The sequence below is a fragment of the Rhinopithecus bieti genome, unplaced genomic scaffold (genome assembly GCF_001698545.2).
Source record: "Rhinopithecus bieti isolate Rb0 unplaced genomic scaffold, ASM169854v2 scaffold_19610, whole genome shotgun sequence".
NCBI lineage: Eukaryota > Metazoa > Chordata > Mammalia > Primates > Cercopithecidae > Rhinopithecus > Rhinopithecus bieti.
The window spans coordinates 192,737-214,192 of NW_016809486.1; the positions used below are offsets into that span (position 1 = coordinate 192,737).

The window sequence follows — 21,456 nt, forward strand, 5'->3', positions numbered from 1 at the left end:
AATAAATAAATAAATATTGAGTGTTTCCTTTATGGTAGGCACTTGTCTAGCACAGAACATGTGGTGAGTAAGTGAAAAGGCCTCTGCTCTCATGGAATTTATATTCTAACAAGAGAAGATGGACAAAAAATTAATAAGCAAATAAGTGAAAAAATGTTGGATTCATGGTTAGATAAAATCTTAAGCAGAGGGTTTTTCTTGGTTTGCTTGGAATTAGAAGGCATATCTGGACAGGTCACTCACAGTTGTGGGTGTAACAAAATGTCTCAGAATGTCTGTTACACATTCTGTTACTTACTACTGTCAAACATTCTTGGTTGATACAGTAGCAAATCATCTACTGTTCTCCTTGGAAAACTATTGCCTATTGCCTATATATAAAAGGTGCCAGTATCCACCTACAGATACTCTCTCTATTATTATTATTATTATTATTATTTTTCTGAGATGGAGTCTCGCTCTTTTGCCCAGGCTGGAGTGCAGTGGCGTGATCTTGGCTCACTGCAAGCTCCGCCTCCCAGGTTCACGCCATTCTCCTGCCTCAACCTCCCAAGTAGCTGGGACTACAGGCGCCCGCCACCATGCTTGGCTAATTTTTTGTATTTTTAGTAGAGATGGGATGTCACCGTGTTAGCCAGGATGGTCGCGATCTCCTGACCTCGTGATCCGCCTGCCTCGGCCTCCCACAGTGCTGGGATTACAGGCGACTCTCTCTTTTTGCCTGTCTGCTTAGCCAACTCACTCACCACCTTGTACTGTCCCAGGAAGACATTGCTGCTGGTTTCTTTTTGAAAAGAATATTCTTTCCTTCTTTCTTTCTTCCTCTCCCTCCCTCCCTCGCCTCCCTCCCTCCCTCTCTCTTCTCTCTCTTCTCTCTCTCTCTCTCTCTTCTTCTTTCTTTCTTTATTTCTTTCTCTCTTTCTTTCTTTCTTCAAACAGAGTCCTTGCTCTGTCACCCAGGCTTCAGTGCGACGCAGTTGCACCTCTTGGTCCACTCGCAACCTCGCTCCTGGGTTGAGCGTTCTCCTGCCTCAGCCTGCCTGAGTAGCTGGGATTACAGGTTGCCACATGCTGGGTTATTTTAGTATAAACGAGGCGTTTACCACGTGGCCAGGGTGGTCTCGAACTCCTGACCTTGGTGATCCACCCACCTTGGCTTCCGAAGTGTTGGATTCACAGGAGTGAGCCACTGCGCCCGGCAGAAAAAGGAATCTTCTTGAGCTTCAAAAAAATAAGTTGGATTCATGGATGGATAGAAGATGAAAGATTGTAGATATGCAATCAAGCATGTCTGTAAAACTTTCATTGTAAAATCATGTGGTGGAGTATATAGGGTTGCACTGCAAAATCTTTCAATGTGGCTGTTTGCATTTTTTTTGTTGAAATTTTTATAATAAATGTTTGGCAGAAAAACTGGCAAACTAATGACGACACCGCATGGGGCCATCCTGGCTCCAGCCCTCTGCTTGTTTTTTGTACTTTTTTTTTTTTTTTTTTTGACAGAGTCTCCGCTCTGTAGCCAGCCCAGGATGGAGTGCAGTGGCATTGATCTTGGCTCACTGCAACATCCACCTCACTTGGTTTACGATTCTCCTGCCTCCCAGCCTCCTGATGTAGCTGGGATTACAGGCACCCACCACACTTGGTTAATTTTTCTATTTTTCGTAGAGACGGGGTTTCACCATCTTGGCCAGGCTGATCTCGAACTCCTGACCTCAAGTGATCTGCCTGCCTCGGCCTCCCAAAGTGTTGGGATTATAGGTGTGAGCCACTGCACCTGACTGTTGTACTTTTTAACATGTTTAAATGGTTAAGAAAAAAAAAATCAATAGAAGAATATTAAAAATAAGAATATTCTGTGACATGAAAATTAGGAAATTCAGTGTCCATAAATAAAGTTTAATTGAAATGCCACTACACCCATTTGTTTATATATTGTCTATGGTTGCTTGCATTATAGCAACAGCAGAGATGAAGAGTCCAACTGAGGTTGGATGGCCCATAACGCCTAAAATATTTACTATATTGCCCTTCACGGGGAAAACTTGGCCAATCTAGCAACTGCTGGGCAGGTAGGTGGGACTTAATGATAGCTGCAGTGATTCTCATTTCACAATTCTGTTTTGTTCTTCTACATCAACACTAAGAAACCTTACTCATGACACTTATGATATTCAAAAAATATTTTATTTAATCAGCTGGCGGTACATGGGGGTTGACAGCAGGGATAGAGTGAGGTTCAAGGGGGGATCCATTGACAAAGGAGGGAACGACAGTAAGACAGTGTGTTCTTCCAGGAGCTGATGTCACTTGGAGTCACAGTGCTTGAGGAATTGCATAATAGGCTGGAAATGGCAGATTTCTATGTTGATTCTTCATCACAACTAGGAATTATCTGCGTTACCTCCATTTAACAGATTATGAAACTGAGGCTCAGAGAAGCTAAGTGACTTGCCTGGGACTGTACAGCAAAGCAGGGCAGGGAATGTGTGCCTATGGAGCTTAATTAAATGGACAAGGAAGCACTATGACAGCAGGGTAGAGATTAAGAGCATAGGCTTTGAAGGCTGGCAGTTTAGGGTTTGCATACCAGCTCTGCCACTCACCAGTTGTATGACTTTGGGCACAATGACTTCAACCTGTCTGAACCTCAATTCTCTCATCTGTAGCAACGGGGAAATAACGCATTCATAGGTTTAGCAAAGTGGCTGGCATCAGATAAGCACTGAGTAAATAGCAGTTGTTTTGTTTTTATTACTTTTATGTTATTGTGTTTTTTGTTTGTTTGTTTGAGATGGAGTCTCGCTCTGTTGCCCAGGTTGGAGTGCAGTGGCACAAACTTAGCTCACTGCAACCCCCACTCCCCAGGTTCAAGCGATTCTCCTGCCTCAGTCTCCTGATTAGCTGGGATTACAGGGGCTGGCCATGATGCCCGGCTAAATTTCGTATTCTTAGTAGATACGTGGTTTCACCATGTTGGCCAGGCTGGTCTCGAACTCCTGGCCTCAAGTGATCTGCCGACCTCGGCCTCCCAAAGTGCTGGGATTATAGGCATGAGCCACTGTGACTGGCCATATCATTGTTTTTATGATGATTATTAAGATTAAACCACAGCATCCTTTTCAGTCATACATAGCTAACTCAAGACTGAGATCCCACTATTTGTGTAAATCTACCTAGTATTTTTTTCTTAAATCTTATTTTTTAATGAGGGAGAGAGAAAGAGAGAAGGAGAGAGGGAGGAAGAGAGGGAGGGAGTTCACATGTATGCATATGGGGGCATTGAAAGCAGAGCTGGAAATAGATGCTAATTTTAAGTAGAGAGAGAGGTTGGGTTGCAATTAATTTTATGAGACGTCTGTTTATTATTGAAGATTTTCCTTGCTGTGATTCCTGCCTCCCTAAGCAACCTGGAAAATATGGGATAATGAGGCTCCTCTTGTCTGCTGCAAATTCACCACATGTTCACTAATTATTGGTGTAGTGCCTTCTGCCAACCGGTGTCAGGTTTACCTGAAAATGAAAAAAGGAGTGTGTGCTCACTCTCATATTAAGCAGCCTGTCTGCCCAGAGAGCATCAGTGAGAAAAGCCTATAGAAGCATCTCCGCTCTGGCAGTCAGGAGACCCTAGGTCTTGCTTGTGTTGTTTTGCTGTGCAGTCCCAGGTGAGTCACTTAGCTTCTCTGAGCCTCAGTTTTATTATCTGTCAAATGAAGAGAATGCAGGGCAACAGTTTTAGATGTTTTGGAGTCAGATGGTCTTGAGTTTGAGCCTGACACCTATCTGTACCACATGAGCAAATGAGTGCCCTCTTCTGAGTCTGTTTCCTCATCATTAAAATGGATTTTATTTATCAAACAATTACCAGATGTCAGGTATCATTCCAAACACTTTATAAATATTAACTCTTTTTTTTTTTGAGACGGAGTCTCGCTCTGTCGCCCAGGCTGGGTGTAGTGGCCGGATCTCAGCTCACTGCAAGCTCCGCCTCCTGGGTTTACGCCATTCTCCTGCCTCAGCCTCCCGAGTAGCTGGGACTACAGGCACCCGCCACCTCGCCCGGCTAGTTTTTTGTATTTTTTAGTAGAGACGGGGTTTCACCGTGTTAGCCAGGATGGTCTCGATCTCCTGACCTCGTGATCCACCCGTCTCGGCCTCCCAAAGTGCTGGGGTTATAGGCTTGAGCCACCGTGCCGGCCAATATTAACTCATTTAATCCTCGTACAAATCCTATGAGGTAGATGCTATTGTCAGGTTCCTTTTAGAGATACGGAAACAGTATAGAGAGGTTGGGAAATTAGCCCCATGTCACAGAGTTGGTAATTGGTAGAGCCAGGATTTGAACCCAGGCAGTTGGACTCCAGATTCCTTGCTTTTAGCTCCTTCCTCCTTCCATCATGCTCCTCCACCTCACAAGGTTGTGATGTGAGAATTAAATGAAATAATGAATGTAAGTTCCCTAGCATGTGTCTGGAAAGTTGTAAATGTCAATAAGTGGAGACTGCAATGGTTATGGTTATGCCTATTAGTGGAATGAGCTACCCAGGATGCCCCAAAACAAAAGTAAATACAATTCCAGACTGCATGAACAGAAGGCTCCGAAAAAGCATCTCTTTATAGTGTGTGGGTATGTATGGAAATGGTGACCCAGAGACTTTGGCCAAGATGGTGTAAATATGGAACCCATCAGTGAAAAATCTGGGGTTGGAAGCCAACCATCCTATTTTCCTGAAAACCAGTATATCCAGAAATGTCGATCAGCAGCCAGCTAACCAAGGAGAGTGTGTGTGTTAGAGAAAAGAGAAAGAGAAAGAGCTCCCCGAATGAATGTGGGTTTCACTGAGTGAATGTGTGATGTCAGGGTGTGGGATACTCTCAGGGGAACATAACATTTGAAGGAACACAGTTTGATGGAGTTGATGCCTGCATTAGCAGCCTGTTGCTATTAAAATGAACCCTGATTTTGTTCAGATTTATTTTGGCACTAGGCTCAATATGTGAGCCTACATATTGAGCCTACATATTTATACAGTGATCCTGAGTTCAGTGGATTTGCCTATGGTCAGCACAAACCCAAACCAGGAGGGACAGGCATCCACAGTTCTGAGGCTGTCCCTTTAGGCATGATACAGTCTTTGGTCTTCAAGTCATAGGATTCAGTTCAGTAAATGCAAAGGTGTCTGTAATTTTGGACAAGCTACAACTATGCTGGATTCTGTTTCCAGCATCCTTGCTCCCAAACATAGATGGTTGCTGTGAACTGTGATGTGACCTCTGACAACTTCTCCCTACACAGCGGAAAAAAAATCAGAAAATCTGATAATTCTTGCTTGATATAAGTGAAAAAGACACCTATACTGCATCTGAGCCATGCTGCAGCTTGGGGGACTGCTTGTTACAGCAGCTAATGTTATCCTAACTAATACATCAAACTTTGTCCCATGTGATATACCAAGATCGTAGTAGTCCTGCCATAATCATGCATGTTCTACAGAGTAAGGTTGATTTTAGTACAAAGCTGTCATGTGGGAGACTGTGGAGACCTCACCATTTGTGGGAGAGAGCAAAGATGGTGAATAGAAGTCTCCTATGGCCAAACACAAGATCTTTACTTTCACAGGATTCTGGGAGTCACATGGCTAAAAGTAGGGAGAGAGGCACTTCTTAAATTTACCGAAGATCCTATGCTCTGAATGACGTGTGACCAGAGAATTAGAATCGATGCTAATTTCAGGTATACAGTGATGTTGTGGGAAGTCAGGGACCCCGAACGGAGGGACCTGCTAAAGCCGTGACAGAAGAATATAAATTGTGAAGATTTCATGGACATGTATAATTTCCTCAATCAATACTCTTATAATTTCCTGTCTGTCTTTACTTTAATCTCTTAATCCCATCATCTTCATAAGCTGAGGATTTATGTCACCTCAGAACCCTGTGATGATTGTGTTAACTGCACAAATTGTTCGTAAAGCATGTGTGTTTGAACAATATGAAATCTGGGCACCTTGGAAAAAGAACAGGATAACTGCGATGTTCAGGGAACAAGGGAGATAACCATTAAGTCTGACTGCCTGGGAACCAGGTAGGGCAGAGCCTTATTTCTCTTATTACTGAAAATGGGTAAGAGAAGTATCACTGAAATCTTTCCCCAATAAGGAATATTAATAATTAACAGCCCTGGGAAAAGAATGCATTCCCAGTGTGGGGTCTCTAAAATGGGTGCTCTGGGAGTGTCTGCCTTATGCCATTGCAGATAAGGGATGAACTACGTCCTGGCCTCCTGCAGCGCCCCCAGGCTTGCTAAGATTAGGAAATTCCAGCCTGGTGAATTCTAGTCAGACAAGTTCTCTGCTCTTGAACCCTGTTAAGATGTTTATCAATGACAATGCATGCACAGCGGGACATGAAACTTCATTAGTAATTCTAGTTTCACCCTGACCTTGTGATCTCACCCTGACCTTCTGCTCTATGATCTTTTTGTTGCCCTTGAAGCATGTGATCTCTGTGAGCCACACCTATTTGTACACTCTCTACCCTTTGAAAATTGCTAATAAAAACTTGCTGGTTTTATGGCTCAGGGGGCATCACGGAACCTGCTGACATGTGATGTCTCCCCTGGACACCCAGCTTTAAAATTTCTCCCTTTTGTTCTCTTGCCCTTTATTTCTCAGACCAGCCAACACTTAGGGAAAATAGAAAAGAATCTACTTTGAAGTATCGGGGGCTGGTTTCCCCTGACACAGTATGATGTTCAAGCATCATGTCGTACTCCTCAAACACATGCATTTTTCTATTAACATAAAATTTTAGGCCAGGTGCAGTTGTTCATGCCTCTGTAATTGTAGAATGCTGGGAGGTGGAGGCAGAAGGATTGCTTGAGCCCAGGAGTTCAAGACCAGCCTGGGTACCATAATGAGAACTGGCCATTGCCCCCCACAGGCTCCTGCCATCAGATTTATTAGCCCTCTAATAAATTATTAGATCATTTATTAGATAATTATAAGATAAATAGAACTCTATTGATTAGACCACTCATAAATAGTGCCTGTTACCTCATCAGACAATTGTCCCTGAGGAGTCTGTTGCTCATCTTTGCATCCCCAGCACTGAGCCAGAACATGGCCCACAGCAGACCTTTGATAAATATTTTTTGAATAATCATCATAATAAGCTCTAACTTCCTTCAGGATAAGCTATATGTGAGGTACTGGCATAAATCCATCATCCATTAGCTCATTCAGTCCTCTCTATAACACTAAGAGCCACAATTGCACCCAGATTTATTTATGTACTTATTTATTTACTTATTTCTGAGACAGGGTCTTGTTCTGTTGCCCAGGCTGGAGTGCAGTGGCTTGATCATGGCTCACTGCAGCCTAGACCTCATGGGCTTAAGCAATTCTTCCTCCTCAGCCTCCTGAGTAGCTAGGACTACAGGCATGAGCCACCACACCTGGCTAATTTTTTTTTATTTTTATAGAGACAGGACCTCACTCTGTTACCCAGGGTGGTCTTGAACTCCTAGGCTCAAGCAATCCTCCTGCCTTGGCCTCCCAAAGCATGCCCTCCCATTTGACAGAGGAGAGCCTGTTTCACCAAGGAGTTAGGTAAGTGACTTGACACCTCGTAAGATTCAGAAGCAGGATTTGAGCCCAGGCAGTCTGACTCCAGAGCCCTGGGTTTGATCTGCCTGAAGGGAAGTTTGGAGAGGGGCAATACTGGCCTGTGGCTGGCTGGGAGAGGGGACCCTGGCACCTCACAGACAGGTGTGAGGGCTGTGCAAGGAGGGGATTTGTGTGAGGAAAAGGGGGAGGGTCTGGGAGAGTTCACACAGGGCCTCAAAGACAGCAGTACATCAAAATTCACCTCCTCATTGAGCTAGGAGACCTAACATGAAGCTGAGTGTGCAGAGTTCACCCATCGACCCTGGACCTCAAACTTGACATTGAGTGTTTCCTCATTTTGATCACTTCCGCTGTGTCCTAATTTCTTCCATGAACTTCGCTCTCATTTCTGTTGGCTAAACGTTAACTCTCTTAGTTTTGTTTTCTCCTCAGGGAGGAGCTGAGGAAATTTATCTCTGGGGGCTCAGAAATTTCCAGCTCAGGTGCTTCAATTTTATATGATAGTTTCCCTTGTCCTTACACACTTGCTCCTCTGTTTCCAGATCTTGTGAATCTGTCCTTGAACCAGCAGCTCCAAACAACAGCACCCCAGAGCTTTCTGTAGCCTGTGCCTGCCAACTTTGCATAAACTATCAGAGCTTAGCTGAGAGAAATACTTGTCAAAAGCTATTTTTTTTTGGCAAGAAAAGTGTCTTTGTTATTTCCCATGGCCACAGAAAATTTAGAAAAGTATAAAGATCACCTATAATACTATAGCCAAATATCACCACTGAAAACGTTTAAATCTCCCATGAACCAACCATTACAAAATGAAATTAAAGAAAGCATGCCAAGTACAATAGTACTGAAACAAATACCTAGGAATACATATGACAAAAACCATGAGAGCCCTCTCCAGGGAAAATGATAAAACATTGTCACTGTCACTAAACACTAAAATGAATGAAAAGAAACTCTAAGTTCATGGGTCAGAATCATCAAATTCTACATGGATCTATATATCTATATATATAATATAGATGTTATTCTTCCCAAGCTAATCTGTGTAATTCTAATCAAATGCCTCCCCATATTTTGGGAGGAGCTTAAAAAATTGAGTATAAAATTAATGTAGAAATAAAAAGGGCCAAGAGGAACCAAAGACTTGATAAAAAGAGAACAGAGTTCTCCCAAAGATACTAAGAATTATAAGGCTATAGTAATTAAGACAAGGTTGTATTAACTCAAGGACACAAAAAATAGACCAATGGAAAAGAGCAGAGTCCAGAAACAGAATCCCACACAGAGGGACTCTGGGAATATTTAAGAGGTGGTTTTGCAAAGAAGTGGAGAGAGCATGGTCCCTTCAACAAATGCTGCTGGGATGACTGAGCATCCACATTGGAAGAACTGGAACTGAACCCCTTCCTCACATGCCATATGAACATAAATGCCTTTTGTTGTCTGTGCGTTTGGTGTCACATCCATGAAATCACTGGGAAGACCAATGTCATGAAGTTTTCCCCATGTTTTCTTCTAGTAGTTTCAGTTTCAGGTCTCATGTTTAAGTCTTTAATCCATTTTGAGTTGATTTTGTGTGTGGTGTAAGGTAAGGGTCCAGTTTTATTCTTTTGCATGTGGACATTCAGCTTTCCAGACACCATTTGTTGAGGACACTGTCCTTTCCCCATTGTGTATTCTTGGCAGTCTTGTCAAAGATCAGGTGGCCATGTATGCAAAGCACAGGCAGCAAAAGCAAAACTAGGCAACTGGGACTACATCAGACTAAAAAGCTTCTGCATAGCAAAGGAAACAATCAATGGGCTACAAAGACAATCTANGAATCTACTTTGAAGTATCGGGGCTGGTTTCCCCTGACACAGTATGATGTTCAAGCATCATGTCGTACTCCTCAAACACATGCATTTTCTATTAACATAAAATTTTAGGCCAGGTGCAGTTGTTCATGCCTCTGTAATTGTAGAATGCTGGGAGGTGGAGGCAGAAGGATTGCTTGAGCCCAGGAGTTCAAGACCAGCCTGGGTACCATAATGAGAACTGGCCATTGCCCCCCACAGGCTCCTGCCATCAGATTTATTAGCCCTCTAATAAATTATTAGATCATTTATTAGATAATTATAAGATAAATAGAACTCTATTGATTAGACCACTCATAAATAGTGCCTGTTACCTCATCAGACAATTGTCCCTGAGGAGTCTGTTGCTCATCTTTGCATCCCCAGCACTGAGCCAGAACATGGCCCACAGCAGACCTTTGATAAATATTTTTTGAATAATCATCATAATAAGCTCTAACTTCCTTCAGGATAAGCTATATGTGAGGTACTGGCATAAATCCATCATCCATTAGCTCATTCAGTCCTCTCTATAACACTAAGAGCCACAATTGCACCCAGATTTATTTATGTACTTATTTATTTACTTATTTCTGAGACAGGGTCTTGTTCTGTTGCCCAGGCTGGAGTGCAGTGGCTTGATCATGGCTCACTGCAGCCTTGACCTCATGGGCTTAAGCAATTCTTCCTCCTCAGCCTCCTGAGTAGCTAGGACTACAGGCATGAGCCACCACACCTGGCTAATTTTTTTTTATTTTATAGAGACAGGACCTCACTCTGTTACCCAGGGTGGTCTTGAACTCCTAGGCTCAAGCAATCCTCCTGCCTTGGCCTCCCAAAGCATGCCCTCCCATTTGACAGAGGAGAGCCTGTTTCACCAAGGAGTTAGGTAAGTGACTTGACATCTCGTAAGATTCAGAAGCAGGATTTGAGCCCAGGCAGTCTGACTCCAGAGCCCTGGGTTTGATCTGCCTGAAGGGAAGTTTGGAGAGGGGCAATACTGGCCTGTGGCTGGCTGGGAGAGGGGACCCTGGCACCTCACAGACAGGTGTGAGGGCTGTGCAAGGAGGGGATTTGTGTGAGGAAAATGGGGAGGGTCTGGGAGAGTTCACACAGGGCCTCAAAGACAGCAGTACATCAAAATTCACCTCCTCATTGAGCTAGGAGACCTAACATGAAGCTGAGTGTGCAGAGTTCACCCATCGACCCTGGACCTCAAACTTGACATTGAGTGTTTCCTCATTTTGATCACTTCCGCTGTGTCCTAATTTCTTCCATGAACTTCGCTCTCATTTCTGTTGGCTAAACGTTAACTCTCTTAGTTTTGTTTTCTCCTCAGGGAGGAGCTGAGGAAATTTATCTCTGGGGCTCAGAAATTTCCAGCTCAGGTGCTTCAATTTTATATGATAGTTTCCCTTGTCCTTACACACTTGCTCCTCTGTTTCCAGATCTTGTGAATCTGTCCTTGAACCAGCAGCTCCAAACAACAGCACCCCAGAGCTTTCTGTAGCCTGTGCCTGCCAACTTTGCATAAACTATCAGAGCTTAGCTGAGAGAAATACTTGTCAAAAGCTATTTTTTTTTGGCAAGAAAAGTGTCTTTGTTATTTCCCATGGCCACAGAAAATTTAGAAAAGTATAAAGATCACCTATAATACTATAGCCAAATATCACCACTGAAAACGTTTAAATCTCCCATGAACCAACCATCACAAAATGAAATTAAAGAAAGCATGCCAAGTACAATAGTACTGAAACAAATACCTAGGAATACATATGACAAAACCATGAGAGCCCTCTCCAGGGAAAATGATAAAACATTGTCACTGTCACTAAACACTAAAATGAATGAAAAGAAACTCTAAGTTCATGGGTCAGAATCATCAAATTCTACATGGATCTATATATCTATATATATAATATAGATGTTATTCTTCCCAAGCTAATCTGTGTAATTCTAATCAAATGCCTCCCCATATTTTGGGAGGAGCTTAACAAATTGAGTATAAAATTAATGTAGAAATAAAAGGGCCAAGAGGAACCAAAGACTTGATAAAAGAGAACAGAGTTCTCCCAAAGATACTAAGAATTATAAGGCTATAGTAATTAAGACAAGGTTGTATTAACTCAAGGACACAAAAAATAGACCAATGGAAAAGAGCAGAGTCCAGAAACAGAATCCCACACAGAGGGACTCTGGGAATATTTAAGAGGTGGTTTTGCAAAGAAGTGGAGAGAGCATGGTCCCTTCAACAAATGCTGCTGGGATGACTGAGCATCCACATTGGAAGAACTGGAACTGAACCCCTTCCTCACATGCCATATGAACATAAATGCCTTTTGTTGTCTGTGCGTTTGGTGTCACATCCATGAAATCACTGGGAAGACCAATGTCATGAAGTTTTCCCCATGTTTTCTTCTAGTAGTTTCAGTTTCAGGTCTCATGTTTAAGTCTTTAATCCATTTTGAGTTGATTTTGTGTGTGGTGTAAGGTAAGGGTCCAGTTTTATTCTTTTGCATGTGGACATTCAGCTTTCCAGACACCATTTGTTGAGGACACTGTCCTTTCCCCATTGTGTATTCTTGGCAGTCTTGTCAAAGATCAGGTGGCCATGTATGCAAAGCACAGGCAGCAAAAGCAAAACTAGGCAACTGGGACTACATCAGACTAAAAAGCTTCTGCATAGCAAAGGAAACAATCAATGGGCTACAAAGACAATCTATGGAATGAAGATAATATTTATAAACCATACATCTAATAAGTGTTAATCTCCACAATATGTAAGGAACTCCTACAACTCACTAGCAAAAAAATTAATAACCTGATTTAAAAATGGGCTAACGATTGGAATAGATCTTTCTCCAAAGAAGACATACGAGTGGATAACAGGTGTATGAAAAGATAGTCAATGTCACTAATTATCAGAGAAATGCAAATCAAAATCACAATGCAGTATCACCTTACCCCTGGTAGGATGGCTATCATTTTTTAAAAAAATGAACAAAAGATAACAAGTGTGAGGATGTAGAGAGATGGGAACTCTTGCACACTGTTGGTGAGCCACTGTGAAAAACAGTCTGGATGTTCCTCAAAACATTAAAAATAGAACTACTGCCGGGCGCGGTGACTCACAACTGTAATCCCAGCACTTTGGGAGGCCGAGGTGGGCAGATCATGAGGTCGGGAGATCGGGACCATCCTGGCCAACACAGTGAAACCCCGTCTCTACTAAAAAGTACAAAAAATTAGCCAGGCGTGGTGGTGGGTGCCTGTAGTCCCATCTACTCGGGAGCCTGAGGCGGGAGAATGGTGTGAACCTGGGAGGTGGAGCTTGCAGTGAGCCGAAATCACGTCACTGCACTCCAGCCTGGGCGACAGAGCCAGACTCCGTCTTGAAACAAACAAAAAAAGTTTGAACTACCATATGTTGCAGCAATGCCACTTCTGAGTATTTATCGAAAAGAATTGAAATCAGGATATCAAAAAGATAACTTGCATTCCCATGTTTACTGCAGCACTATTCACAATAATCCAGTGGAAACAACCTAAGCAGGAGGCAGAGTCCCCTTGGGAAAAGACCCTGTGACACCATAGCATATATAGTAATGGTTTCCCCCAAAGGACCTATAGCCATTTATTCAGAGGATGTTAACACTGGAAAAGGGGAATCACTCAACATTTCTAAGACTGTTGAGCAGAGGATCAACATTGATAACGATGCATGAAAACCCAAAGCGTCATCAGATTCTGTCCTCATCAGAGTAGGGGTATATAGGAGCCAAGAGTGAAAAATGGAGCCCTGGCCAAGTCAGGCTTGTAATATGCCCACTGTGTCTATGGACCGACCTGGTGATCATTTCCCTGTCCCCTGAATGTATATTCAAAAAGGACATGCTTGGTAAAAGATACTACCCCACATTGGCCTGAGTGTTAAGTGAGGGCTATCACAGTGAGGAAGGTCATGGGGATACCTTTGAAAATGTCACCTCCCTGGCCAGGATAATAAATCAAAACCGCTATTACATCTCAGAGCCAGGGAAGTACAGAAATTAGCACCCTCTTATTAAATCCTAAAGGGCTCTGCAACTGGTATAGGCTTCAGTGCAAGTCACCCCTCTACTTGGGCCACACCAGCCTGACAGGCCCCATGGTGTCCAAAGTGTTGGTCATGGGAAAACATGTCATTCAGAGATTATGGCAATATCTAATTAGAGAATTATAACACAGACCCCTCCAGGACTCTGGAGCAAGCCCATGTCATTTTCAGCAAAAATGTCTATGCCCTTTGAAAAACAATCCTGGGGCACTCCTGGGTGCTGTTGTAGATGGAAGGCTGATCATGTGGCCATGTGGCTCTTCGATCAAACAACTGATTACTGATTCCATTAACCTACTGTTGGTTGTGGCACTGCTATAAAATGAAACACTCTCAAAAGGCAACATAAGTGCATTTTCCACACAGTAAAATACAATGAAGCCATTACATTGGGATATACACACTTGCCTATCGGCATGTAGTGTGCAATGATTGATTTTATGTGACAACTTGACTGGGCTAAGGGTGCCCAGATAGCTGGTAAAACACCATTTCTGAGCGTATCTGTGAGGGTGTTTCTGAAAGAGATTCACATTTGAATCAGTAGACTGGCATCATCTAATCCAGTCTACAAATAGGACAGAAAGACCGTGGAAGGGTGAATGTGTGCTCAGGTTGAGCTGGGACATTCATCTTTCCCTGCCCTTGGACATTGGTGCTTCTTGTTCTCATGACGCCAGAGTAGGAAAACATAGGAATTCAATGAATGAGGACACATTGAGACCATACTGCAGTGATTAAGAACACGAGCTTTAGAAAGAGAAGGATTAGAGGTTCAAGTTCAGACTCTGCCCCTGACCAGCTGGGTGACCCTGGGCAAGCACTGCAACCTCTTAGAACCTCAAGTTATTCCACTTACTATTATGAGAATAACAACAAAACCCATCTCACAGGGATGCTGGGGGACTAAATGGAAGAATATAATCTGGACAGACCAAAGACTGCTTTCCAGCCACCCATGTGACCAGCAACTCAGGTGATCTGAGCATTCAAGTTCTTTTGTGAGTATTTATGAGAGTTTTATATTTTAGAGTCTTATGAATGATATGCTGATTCTTGGTCCCAAGGACAGTGTGATAATGTGGCAATGTAAGTCAGTATAGTCAAATCTTTCATCCAGTGATTTACCTTGGAGGGCAGAGCTGTCCAATAGAAATACATAATATAATGCAAGCCACATGTGTGATTTCACATTTTCTAGTAGCCACAATTAAAAAGGGAAAAGAAAGAGATGAAGTTCATTTGATTTAACTCAAATATATTTAAAAATTGTCATTTCAGCACACAATTAAACAAATTATCGGTTGGCAAGAACTTGGCCTTCTTTTCATTTGTACTAAGTCTTAGTAACCAAGTATATATCTTGCACTCACAGCACATGTAGATTTAGACTAGCTATGTTTTAAGCACTTGATACATGTGGCTAGTGGCTACTGTGTCACACAGAGAGGTTCTAGAATTTTTCTCAGAGATATGGAGAAAGGATAAATCACAGATGCTTATTTCAGAATTATTAGTAATAGGAAAACCATCTAATATTAAGATGTTTTGCACAAATGTCAACTCCATAAGGACAGGGATTTTTTTTTTTTACTTAAAAAATTCTGGAAGCCTTGGCTCTGCAGGGTCATGAGGACAGGGATTTCTGTCTGCTTTTGTGCATTGCTATGTTCCCAGTGCCCAGAGCTATGCTTGGCACATAGTAAGTGCTCAATAAATATTTCTTGTTGAATCAATGTATACACACACACACACACACACACACACACACACCCCTAGATAGGCATTTGTACTTCTTGGCAGCTCTGTGCCTTGAAGTTAATAAACACCCAATAAATAGTATTTGCTTTATTTTTATTGTTATTGATAATACATTAGACATAACCCTCCCATCAGGTGCACAGAAGAAACTCAAGGCTGGAATTGCATTCTCTTATCAAATCTCTCTGTTCTCTCTCAGGGAAGATTTTCAGAGAAGAGGTGGAATGAGGCGAGGCTGTGGGGAATGTTATCTATGATAGGAGAGAGGGCATAGAAGGCCAGGAGTCAGGAGACCTGGGTTCTGTCCTGGATTATACACCAGCTCACTGAGGACCTTTGTCCTCTCTGGATCAAGCGTCCCACATGGAAATGCAGGGGCTGGTCCAGATAACACTGGAGCCCTTTCCCCTAAGATGTACTGGCATTCAGAGGATGGTGCATGTCCAGTTCTCTTCTGCCTGTCGAGTGGATGCTGCCTGGAGTGTGCTGGGGCTCTGAGAGAAGTAAGGGCCCTCATATGTTTGGATGTAACCGTGTTGCTGATACCTCCTGGGATCGTAGGACTCATCGTCTTCACTATTGCTTTCAGTCTGAAAGGGTGAGACACATGATCACATCAGGGAGTCTTCCTACCTTGCAGCTGGATTCAGTGAGCATTTACGGTGGACACTGTGACGTGCCATCTGGATCCCCCTTTGAGGAAAGACTAACAAACCCCAGCTGCGGGGATGGTGATCAGCAGACAGACTTCAGCCCTCAGCCCATTTAGGGTTTGCCTCAGCTGCAGAGAGCCTTTTGCTCAAGGCCATGCCCTTTCCCAGGTGCCCAAGCACAGTGAGTGGTCCATGTAGAGGTATAGAGGCCTGGCCACTTCTGTCGCCATAGGGCAGCTCTAAAGGCTATTCCAGCTCCAGGGCTGTCCTTGAAGTTGGCTGAAGCTGGCATTTGCTTTGCATCCCTGTTCACTTCTCCCTATGCTCTTTCCTTCTTTCTTCCTATCCTTTCTTCCCCTCCTTTCCCTGAGTGCTGGTTCCAGTGGCTCTCCCCCAGAACGTCCTGCACACTAAATTCCATCCTGGAGTCTGTTTCCTAGCCATCTGCAACATCATCAATCCCCTGGAATCAGACAGATTCCTGCTTGGGGGTGGAAAGATCCAAGACTGGGTCCTTTGCCCCTATTTAGCCCAAGTCACTCAGCTGCTCAGAGTCTCCCACTGGTCAGATGAGAGGTGGGGATGAGACAAGGTTGGCTGTTTAGCACCATGACATGAGCACTAGCTTTAGAGTCCACTGAGTTTGAATCCCATTTCCACCACTAGTGATGTCCTTGAGCAAGTGACCTCACCTCTCTGAGCCTTTATCTCATCTGTAAGATGGGAACGATAGAAAACATACCTCATGGGACTTTTCAAACGACTAAAAACAGAATGTCCATTCAACTCAGCAATCCCACTACTGAGTATCTACCCAAGGGAAAAGAAATCATATCAAAAGACACCTGCACTCATATGTTTATCGCAGTACTATTCACAATAGCAAAGTCATGGAATCAACTTAAGTGCCCATCAGTGTGGACTGGATAAAGAAAATGTGGTATATCTACACCATGGAATATTATACAGCCATAAGAAAGAATGAAATCATGGGCGCAACTGGAGGCCATTATCCTAAGTGAATTAACCCAGAAACAGAAAACCAAATACGTAACATCTGCTAAAGATGGGAACAATAGACACTAGAGACTCCAAAAGGGAGGAGGGAGGGAGAAGGGCAAGGGTTGAAAAAACTCTTTTTGGGTACGCTGTTCACTAATTGGGTGACAGGATCACACCATTACACAATATAGCTGTGTAACAAATGGCACATGTGCCATCTGAATCTAAAATAACAAAAATTAAAAAAAAGAAAACATGCCTCATGGGATTGTTGTGAATATTTAAAGAGATGGTGTATATTAAAGGGCTTAGGACAGAACCTGAGCCCGAAGCAGACAGTCAGTAAATGGTGCTACAGATTATTATTATTACTCTTAGGGGAATGAACTCTGGACAAGGGATGTGAAAATTCCAGAAACCCTCGATTGTGACCAAAATGACTGTTAAATACGGAGCACAGCCTGTAACTATATGAATACAAATGGAATTTGGCAAGAGGTAAGTTCTTTGGAAAGAATGGTCTCCAGCTATATGTCTCAAGCTGTGTGGAGAAGGGCAGGCATGAATGGCAGGAAGGAAGCAGGAGGTCTCACCAGCAGAATCCAGGAGCTCACTGGGGACCCATCCAAATTCTTAAAGCATGGGTAATTCAGCCAGGCCTTAGCCTCTTGTGCCAGCTGCCTCCAACCACCCAGGTTTGAGTCTCCACCACCCAGGTTTCCTGTAGGGTCCGCCGGGTCCAGAATCACAGGCCTGCAGAGCAACATTTAGAGAGGGACAGGTGAGAAGCTGGGGCTCAGTCCAGGGAGTCCAGATGCTCCTTGGAGAGCAAAATAGCAGCCTCGGAGGGACTGGGACTCAGAGCATGAGGAAGGACTCCCTGGGGTATGTCCCCAGTGCCCTATTCCCCAGGGGGCCATGAGCATGAGGAGAAGGAGCCTTGCACTTGCACCGGACAGATGTGGGTTTGAATCCCACCTCTGCCATCAGTGATGTGCCCTTGGGTAAGTCACTTGAACTCTCTAAGCCTCAGGATTCTTATCTGTAAAATGGAGATAGTTCCACATACGTATCTCAAAGGCTATGGTGTGAGGATAGAAAAAGCCCAGTTATGTGAAATGCTCAGCACAGTGACCACAATATAACATACATGTCAGTAATATTGATAATAATTTTTACTATTATATTAGCATGTGTTAGTCTTACAGCAAGCTTTCAATACCTGGGAACAATTACTATCATTGTTGTTGCTGCTGTTCTTATTTCAGTTCAAATTCCAGCTATTTCACTCATTTTCTGTTAAGGTTTGGACAAGCTCCTTACCTCTCAGAACCTCAGTTTACTCACCTATAAAATGATAGTGCCTGCCTCACAGGGTTTGGGGTAGGTGTTTAAATCAGGTGGCAGTAGTAAAATGCCCAGTACGAATGACAGGCAAGAGGAGATTCTCACTAAGTGGGGAGCCCTCCCACCTTCTCCATTTCCAAGGCACTGTACCTGTGTCCAGGTGTTCATTTACATAGAGGAGCTAAGCCATGTGGGGATAGCATACCTGGTTTTCCTGAGCTGCCTACTCAGGTACTGTCCAATAATGGGGTGTTGAGAGTCATAATACTTTGTCCAGTAGACGCAGAGTTGCTGGTAGTTTATGACTAATTCCAAGACCGTCCGAAATCCCTGGGCTGTGTTGAAATATGTTTCCATGCTCCCTTGCTCCCAAGCATAGACTGTCAGGAGCTCCAGGGCATACTGAGGTGGTAGCTTCCCAAGCTTCTTCTTACACTGAGAAGAGGAAAAACAATCAGAAAAAAAATTGGTTTGCTCAACTTTTGTGTAAACTCCATTTCTCAAGGGCCAAATCCAGCCTGCCACCTGTTTTTATAAAGTTTCCTTGGAACAAATCCAAGCTCATTCATTTATGTATAGTTTATGACTGCATTCATGCTACAAAGGCAGGGTTGAGTAGCTGCAACAGAGGCTGTGCAGTCCACAAAATCTAAAATATTTACTATCTGGCCCTTTGTTTTTTAAAAAACACTGTGCTGGCCCCTTGTCAAGAGTGCTGGATTCTTATTGATGTGAGTTTGAATCCTGGCTTCACCATTGTCCGATTCTAAGTTGATGACTTAGACTCACAGAGCCTCATTATTTTCATCTGCTAAGTGACTGGTCATAATAGCACCTATCTTATAAAGATACTATGAAAATTAACTGAGAAGAAGGACTTGTAATGTTCCTAAGAAATGCAGAGAAGCAAATGAAATTCTTTCTGGAGGAGTATATATAATCCAAAACCTGAAATTATTTCACACATAATTTTCAAATACAGTGACCAGCACATATGTAACCAGGTACAAAAGGAAACAAAACACTAAGAGTTATGACCAACAGAAAAAAGAGAAATAGTAATAAACTTACAAAACTTTAAATATTGAAAGACTGAATACAGACTTTAAAATAACTAGGAACTCTACAAGGAAAACTACAAAACATTGCTGAAAGAATTCATAGACGACACAAACAAATGGAAACACATCCCATGCTCATGAATGGGTAGAATCAATATCGTGAAAGTGACCACACTGCCAAAAACAATCTACAAATTCAATGCAATTCCCATCAAAATACCATCATCATTCTTCACAGAACTAGAAAAAACAATCCTAAAATTCATATGGAACCAAAAAAGAGCCCATATAGCCAAAACAAGGCTAAGTAAAAAGAACAAATCTGGAGGCATTACATTACTAGACTTCAAACTATACCATAAGGCCATAGTCACCAAAACAACATGGTACTGGTATAAAAATAGTCACATAGACCAATGGAACAGAATAGAGAACCCAGAAATAAAGCTAAACACTTACAGCCAACGGATCTTCGACAAACCAAACAAACAAAAACATAAAGTGGGGAAAGGACGCCCTATTCAACAAATGATCCCGGGATAATTGGCAAGTTGCATGTAAAAGAATGAAACTGAATCCTTACCTCTCCCCTTATATAAAAATCAACTCAAAATGAATCAAATAGTTAAATCTAAGACCTGAAACCATAAAGATTCTGGAAGATAACATTGGAAAAACCCTTGTACACATTCCTTAGGCAAAGACTTCATGACAAAGAACCCAAAAGCAAATGCAACAAAAAGAAAGATAAATAGATGGGACTTAATTAAACTAAAAAGCTTCTGCAAAACAAAAGAAATAATTAGCAGAGTTAACAGACAGCCCACAGAATGGGAGAAAATCTTCACAATCTATCCATCCAACTGATATCCAGAATCTACAAAGAACTCAAATGAATCAGTAAGAAAAAAACAAACAACCCCATCAAAAAGTGGGCTAAGGACATGAACAGAGAATTCTCAAACGAAGATATACAAATACCAACAAGCATATGGGAAAATGCTCAACATCCCTAATTATCAGGGAAATGCAAATCAAAACCACAATGTGATACCACCTCGCTCCTGCAAGAGTGGTCATAATAGCCGGGCGCGGTGGCTCAAGCCTGTAATCCCAGCACTTTGGGAGGCCGAGACGGGTGGATCACGAGGTCAGGAGATCGAGACCAACCTAGCTAACACGGCGAAACCCCGTCTCTACTAAAAAATACAAAAAACTAGCCGGGCAAGTTGGCGGGCGCCTGTAGTCCCAGCTACTTGGGAGGCTGAGGCAGGAGAATGGCGTAAACCCGGGAGGCGGAGCTTGCAGTGAGCTGAGATCCGGCCACTGCACTCCAGCCTGGGCGACAGAGCAAGACTCCATCTCAAAAAAAAAAAAAAAAAAAAAAAAAAAGTGGTCATAATAAAAAATCAAAAAATAATAGATGTTGGTCTGGATGTGGGGAAAAGGGAACACTTTTACACCATTGGTGGGAATGTAAACTCATACAACCACTATGGAAAACAGTGTGGAGATTCCTTATAGAACTAAAAGTAGATCTACCATTTGATCCAGCAAACCCACTAGTAGGTATCCACTCAGAGGAAAAGAAGTCATTATACAGAAAAGATACTTGCACACACATGTTTACAACACCCCAATTTGCAATTGCAAAAATATGGAACCAACCCAAATGCCCATCAATCAATGAGTGGATAAAGAAAATGTTAAACACACACATACACATGCACACACCATGGAATACTACTCAACCATAAAAAGGAACACAATAATGGCGTTCACAGCAACTTGGATGGAATTGGATACTATTATTTTAAGTAAGTAACTCAGGAATGGAAAACCAAACATTGTATGTTCTCACATATGTGGGAGCTAAGCTATGAGGAAGCAAAGGCATAAGAATAACACATGGGACTTGGGGGACTGGGGGGAAAGGGTGGGGGGTAGCAAGGGTTAAAAGATTACACACTGGGTACAATGTACACTGTTTGGGTGATGGGTGCACCAAAATCTCGGAAATCACCACTAAAGAACTTATTCATGTAACAAAACACCACCTGTTCCCCCAAAAAC

General features: G+C 42.7%; 1 protein-coding gene and 1 long non-coding RNA gene across 4 annotated transcripts in view; one reads left to right on the forward strand and one right to left on the reverse strand.

Moving 5' to 3' along the window:
* The window catches only part of LOC108540458 (uncharacterized), a 43,089-nt gene that overhangs the window by 15,595 nt on the left and 6,038 nt on the right, over window positions 1-21,456 (forward strand). For 2 of the 3 annotated variants that reach the window (XR_001888678.1, XR_001888680.1), the window contains exons 2-3: window positions 14,453-14,560; window positions 17,354-17,473. This is a non-coding gene — a long non-coding RNA (uncharacterized LOC108540458). Of the gene's footprint in view, window positions 1-10,294; window positions 10,353-14,452; window positions 14,561-17,353; window positions 17,474-21,456 lie in introns of those variants that run through there. The other variant, XR_001888679.1, reaches the window with a different exon arrangement.
* OAS1 (2'-5'-oligoadenylate synthetase 1) overlaps window positions 15,393-21,456 on the reverse strand; it is a 13,980-nt gene continuing 7,916 nt past the window's right edge. The window contains exons 4-6 of the mRNA XM_017889532.1: window positions 18,528-18,757; window positions 17,569-17,728; window positions 15,393-15,910 (exon numbers count right to left, since the gene is read on the reverse strand). Of these exons, the coding sequence (XP_017745021.1) occupies window positions 15,746-15,910; window positions 17,569-17,728; window positions 18,528-18,757 (555 nt within the window). The 3' untranslated portion in view covers window positions 15,393-15,745. The remainder of the gene's footprint in view (window positions 15,911-17,568; window positions 17,729-18,527; window positions 18,758-21,456) is intronic.